At 40.5% G+C, this 6,000-nt stretch overlaps 1 protein-coding gene across 2 annotated transcripts in view; it reads left to right on the forward strand.

Moving 5' to 3' along the window:
- The window catches only part of ppard (peroxisome proliferator activated receptor delta), a 40,246-nt gene extending 34,526 nt beyond the window's left edge, over nucleotides 1-5,720 (forward strand). The window contains exons 6-8 of one of the 2 annotated variants that reach the window (XM_033042410.1): nucleotides 1,917-2,364; nucleotides 2,829-2,883; nucleotides 3,588-3,749. In XM_033042410.1, the coding sequence (XP_032898301.1) occupies nucleotides 1,917-2,364; nucleotides 2,829-2,883; nucleotides 3,588-3,621 (537 nt within the window). In that variant the 3' untranslated portion in view covers nucleotides 3,622-3,749. Of the gene's footprint in view, nucleotides 1-1,916; nucleotides 2,365-2,828; nucleotides 2,884-3,587 lie in introns of both variants that reach the window. The other variant, XM_033042409.1, reaches the window with a different exon arrangement.
- The last annotated feature ends 280 nt before the right edge of the window (nucleotides 5,721-6,000 follow it).

A 6,000-nucleotide genomic window follows, 5' to 3' on the forward strand; every position in this document is an offset into this window, starting at 1 on the left:
CTTAGGAGCCCCATCTCGACGCACCTGGCGCAGATCTGGACGTCTGGAGGGCACTCAGACTCCATGACCTCCCACATCTGACATCCAGAACAGTAAACTGCCCTGGCCCTCATTCTCCCCCTTAACCGAATACAATAAAGCCTTACCCGGGATAGAAGCCAATCAGCTGCTTCCTCTAGTCCGTTCGACCAATCAGAGGCTTCCACCAGACTCCTTCTCTGGAAGTGAGATCTGCGAATGGAACGTTGCAGATTTTGGTCGCTCTCCCTCTGTCACGGCTCCCGGGCCTCTGTTGAGACAAGCCCCGCGATGGTTTTTTTAACTCACCACACGAAGGTCGCTCCTCCCTCTGTCACGGCTCCCGGGCCTCTGTTGAGACAAGCCCCGCGATGGGTTTTTAACTCACCACACGGAGGTCGCTCCTCCCTCTGTCACGGCTCCCGGGCCTCTCTAGGTCCCTACCTGGTCGGTGAGGCAGCTTTTTCTCCGGGCTGCCCCGTCGACCCGTCCTCGTGGCCTACCAGCGGGCGTGGAGCGCCGTTTCCTGGCGGGGACTGCCCAGCACCTCGGCTTCGGTGGCGGCACAGCGCTGGAGCGCTATCGTGGAGCGGAGCGGGCGATGCCTTGCCTGGGTCGCCGCGCTGGATCGACGCGCTGGAGCTCCGGTGAGCTGTGACCGCCGAGATCAACACCTCCGGGCTGCGGGTCTGTGGAGCGGAGCGGGCGGCGCCGACTCTAACATCGGGAGCCTGGGAGCTCCAACCCGGCATGGCCTTGTCGGCTTTGGAAGCCGCGGTCCCCAGCTAGGAAGCGGCCATTCCAGGTGGCCCAGCCGCTGAGAGGACTCTCCCGACGCCGGGGCAACACCACCCGGCCAGAACGGCCAGGAACATCGGGCCTCCGTAGAGGCAATAGCGGAGGCCTCAATAGGCCTGACTTTGGGTGAACTGGGAATGGGGACTGGACATTGTGCCTTCCCCCACAGTGGTGACCACTGTGGGGGGATGATTTTTTCCTGTGTGTAAGTTAATATGTTAGTCTGTGTCCAAGATGGCTGTCGGAAGGGAGAGTGGACGCTGGCGCGCTTTAGCTGCCGCTGCTCTCTCTTTCACATTGTGTTTTTTGATTTTTTATACTTGCGGCAACCATACATGGTTAACCATGCAAGGATGAAATCAAGTAAGTATTAAAAAAATAACAGGAGCGCAATGGCTCTCTTGAGCGTTTTCCACCTTAATCAACCTCACGGGTTGCACTCGCACTGCTTTGATTTCTTTCTTGTTAAACTTTAGATGAATATTAGTGATGTACCCCTTTTGACTGATTTTTGAAATTTTATGAACTGTTCCCTTCCTCTTTATTATTAGCCTCTTTTTTCAATATTTGAATAAATTGACTCAATTGATTCATTCTGATTTCCTCAATATGAATATTGATTATATTCACTTTATTTTTAAATAAGCTGAGATTAATGCCACCGAATCTTTTTCATTTGCACTTATTTTAGCTTTATAAAACCTTCAGTTGTATTGGTAATGTTTCTATTGCCCAGCAGATATTTCTTCTGCTGCACATGCCAACGTGAATAAAATGTGACATTTTCAATATTGCCGCACTCCTGAACAAAAAGCAGTGCCGCAGGAACTCAGTAGGTCAGGCAGCATAAAGGGAGGGAATGGATAAGTGACATTTTGGGTCAGGACCATTCTTCAGTCCCATTTAGTTCCTCCAGCACTGTGTTTTGCTCAAGACTCTGGCATCTGCAGTTTGTGACTCAATTTTGATGCACTCCTGAACTGTTTATATAAATATAAAGCTAGATCTGTAGTAAATCATCACTTTTGTGCCTAATTGTATCCTATTTCCTTAAAAAAATTAGATGTATTCTAATCCACATATTTTTCTATCCTGTGCAGCCTTTTGTTATTCATGACATGGAAACACTTTGGCAGGCTGAAAAAAACTTAGTTTGGAAGCAATCAGTAAATGGAATTCCAAACAAAGAAATTGCAGTCCACGTCTTCCACCGTTGCCAGTGTACAACTGTTGAAACAGTAAGAGAATTGACTGAATTTGCCAAGTGCATCCCTGAATTTTTAAATCTTTACCTGAATGATCAGGTAACATTACTAAAATATGGTGTTCATGAAGCCATTTTTGCCATGTTGGCATCAATTATGAATAAGGATGGTCTTCTCGTGGCTAATGGAAATGGATTTGTTACTCGGGAATTCCTGAGGAGCCTGCGCAAACCATTCAGTGAAATCATGGAACCCAAATTTGAGTTTGCAGTGAAGTTCAATGCCTTGGAACTGGATGATAGTGACTTGGCTCTTTTTGTGGCCACCATTATTTTATGTGGAGGTAAGGAAATAAATTCTGGACACATTAACACTGTCTCCTTTCACGTCATAGAATTATTGAGCAGTGCAGCTGAGTAGGAAGCCTTTCAGCCCATTGAATCTGTGCCAATTCTTTTGAAAAACCAGTTAGGCATATTCAACATTCTTGCCCTATATCCCTACAATTCTTTTGTCCTTCAAGCATTTAATTCATATTGATGGCTATAACTGGATCCCGTATGCACTACGGAATCAGATAATGTAAACCAAATGTTAACTAATCATTGCTTAAATAGGTTTTTACTCAGCTTGCCTTGGTTTCTTTCGCTAATTGCATTGATAGTGCCTCCTCTTTAATGACCTTAACACGTAAATGTAAACATGGGTAGTTTGTTCAGTCTACTGTCCACCAAACAAAACATTAGCTGAACTTTTATATATTAACTCTGCTTTCCACTCTTCTTCCCATATCCTTAAATTCCCTAGTGACAGAAGCCCTACAAAGTGGAGATTACAAGGATTCATTACACTGCCCGGCAAGGTGATTAGTTTATTTTTTTAACATAAACGTAATTATCAGCAATCCTGGAGTACAACTGTAGCAAAAATGTTTCATTTTCTCAAGCAGCATAAATAAGGGAAGAAAATGTTGACTGAATAATAGAAACATGAAGGGACAAAAGATCTAAAATATACACACACACACACACACACACACACACACACACACACACACACACACACATATATATACACATATATAAATATGCGTGTGTAGAAGTAAAAAAATAAGGATTTTTTGCAGTATTTATTTAATTTTTGTCTTCTGCAGTCCGTCCACTCAGACTAAGATACTTTAAGCCGAGTAAACCTTTCTAGTAGGTACACAAAAATGCTGGAGAAACTCAGCGGGTGCAGCAGCATCTATGGAGCGAAGGAAATAGGCAACGTTTCGGGCCGAAAGGTTGCCTATTTCCTTCGCTCCATAGATGCTGCTGCACCCACTGAGTTTCTCCAGCATTTTTGTGTACCTTCGATTTTCCAGCATCTGCAGTTCCTTCTTAAACCTTTCTAGTACCTACTCCTTGTTAACATTAACACCATCCACCACATTCTCTTCTACTGAGGTTTTGGTACTATTTGGGAATAATGTGGCAAACATTAGCCACCAACTCAGTTGACCAATCAGTCCAAAATTAAAAATATATATAGTTTAATGATTTTTATTTTTCCCTTTTAATGCAGATCGTCCCGGATTAATGAGTGTGAAGCAGATTGAAGAAATGCAGGACAGTGTTCTCCAAGCATTAAGTCTACATTTACAAGCCAATCATCCAGACTCTCAGTACCTCTTCCCAAAGCTTCTCCAGAAAATGGCTGACCTGCGGCAGCTAGTCACTGAGCACGCACAGCTTGTTCAGAAGATTAAAAAAACTGAAGCAGACACTTCATTACATCCGCTGCTACAAGAGATCTACAAGGACATGTATTGATGAATATTGCACATTCACTATTAAGCTTAACATCATCTTCCCCAGACATCCCACAACCTCATCCCCACAAGTAACCGACATGACTCCAATGAATTCTCATTTAAGTCTTCTTGAGAATACATAATAGATCTGTAACTAGGTACTCCTCATTTGAATTTTCTGTTCTTCAGTTGGCTGATTGCAGCTGACTCATTTGAGATCAGCTGAACAGACTTTAATGATTACAGCTGAAGAATGTAGGAAAATCTACACATTTACAACACTACTGACATCTGCAATAATTATGGTTTGTGTTGTAATTTGAACTTGGTTACAGTATTAATACCTCTGCTTGGTAGACACAACTATTGTCAAAAGCAAATGTTATAGAACTATCCAATGGTACTGTGCTTGCTGAGCCCAACAACATACATCTGTTTGGTCAGTCTTAATTTTGATATAATTAGAGGGTATGGAAGTTGTGTATAAATTGCTACAATAAATGTAGCTTATACTGTATAACAGTCTATTGTAGATAGTGAATTGCTCCAAGAAGTATTTGGTTAAGAATGTGCATAAATTTATAAAGCTAGTCATGGACTTGTAGCATTGTGGGGGAAATAATAATGTTTCAAAAAGACTGTGCAGCACTTTGAAGTTTCTCAGAAATGTGATGAGGTGCTTAGATAAATGTGTTTATTTCTCAAGTGAGGAAGAATTTCATTTAGATTTTCAAGTCACTTTATTCCAAGTTCTATATCTGACAGCCATACATGCTGACCAAATTCTATTGAGGGCAAGTTTGCAAATTCCTTGTAGAGTATTGAAGTGCAGAATTGGGAGAAACTAATCCCTTATCTCACTTGGCTCCCAGTCAGTATTTGCATTAATTCTATGCAGTATGCCTTCAGTCTTCATTTTTTTTTTTAATGAGCATTCCTTCCTCACTGGTTCAAGTGCAAAATATTTACACTCATTTTAATAAAGCTCCCTATTTATTTAATGACGACTGGGTTTGTGGGAAAATAATATTGCCATTAACTTTTTAAGTAGAAAAAATGTTCTGATATGAAAGTAATGAACTTGTTTTGATCAATGTTTTGAAAATTTGTCATGAAATATTAGGTTGAAATTCTTACACCTTAATTGTCAAATTCATATTTGGCCTTCACATTAAAATTGCTAATTTGAAATTTCCACGGGAAATATATATGTTCTATTAGTTCTGTTTTTGTGTTCTGTTGTGCTGCTCGCTAGCACAAGGATACATCATAATATTTTCTTATTGCTGCTGTCTATCTATGTTGTAATTAACTTTTCACAATTTTGGATTGTGCTAAATTTTATTGGATCTTAAAATACCACAGTTTGCTCAAAAAGTAATGTTCATGCGGAATGCTTGAATAAGCCAGTTAAACAAGACTAAGCACAGACCTTCCTAGTTAATTGATATTTGACTGGTTGACAGACTCTTCAGCCACTACATTGGAATATCAGTTCGAAAATCAGTAATTCAGCAAAAGATCATACTGGAAAATCATAGTGACTAATATTTGAAAAGCAAAACATTTAATTCTAGTCAGTGTTACTCAAAATTCGTCTAACTTTTCAGATTCTGAAAGACATGTTTTGCATTTCCAACATTTTCTGACTCACTTTAAAATCTCTAGCTTTCAGACAATAGTTTTCTTTTGCATGATACCACAGAATGTTACACCTTTAAATTTGTTCCAAAGTAGAGCCCATACTAAATTTTTATTTAGTGTAAATTTCACAGTGGGAATCATAAATAGCCCACTTGTCAGCCATAAATGGAAATGGTTGTCAGCCAATTTTAACGTGGTTTAAGCCATAAATGGAAATGGTTTCCACAAGGCCACAATAAATTCCAGTGTTTTACCATGTTTGTATTTTATGTTCTGTTGCATTTTTGATTTAATTGATTCAATTTTTTAAATGATTTTATTGCTGGGTCTCTTGAAAGGAACTCAAATGGATTTTCTGAAGTTTGTATTACCTTCTGATTTGAGGATAGGATACCCATTGGAATTGGCACAACTATGCAGCATATTGTGGGCAAGAGTTGATTATTTGTTTTAATAGAGAATGGTTCAGAGCATTGTGAAGACAGGAAATGTGCCAAATCTGGAGTCCAAAATTGGGAAGAGCAGTTATTGAGGACCTTG

Source organism: Amblyraja radiata, chromosome 24 (genome assembly GCF_010909765.2).
Source record: "Amblyraja radiata isolate CabotCenter1 chromosome 24, sAmbRad1.1.pri, whole genome shotgun sequence".
NCBI classification, from domain to species: Eukaryota; Metazoa; Chordata; class Chondrichthyes; order Rajiformes; family Rajidae; genus Amblyraja; species Amblyraja radiata.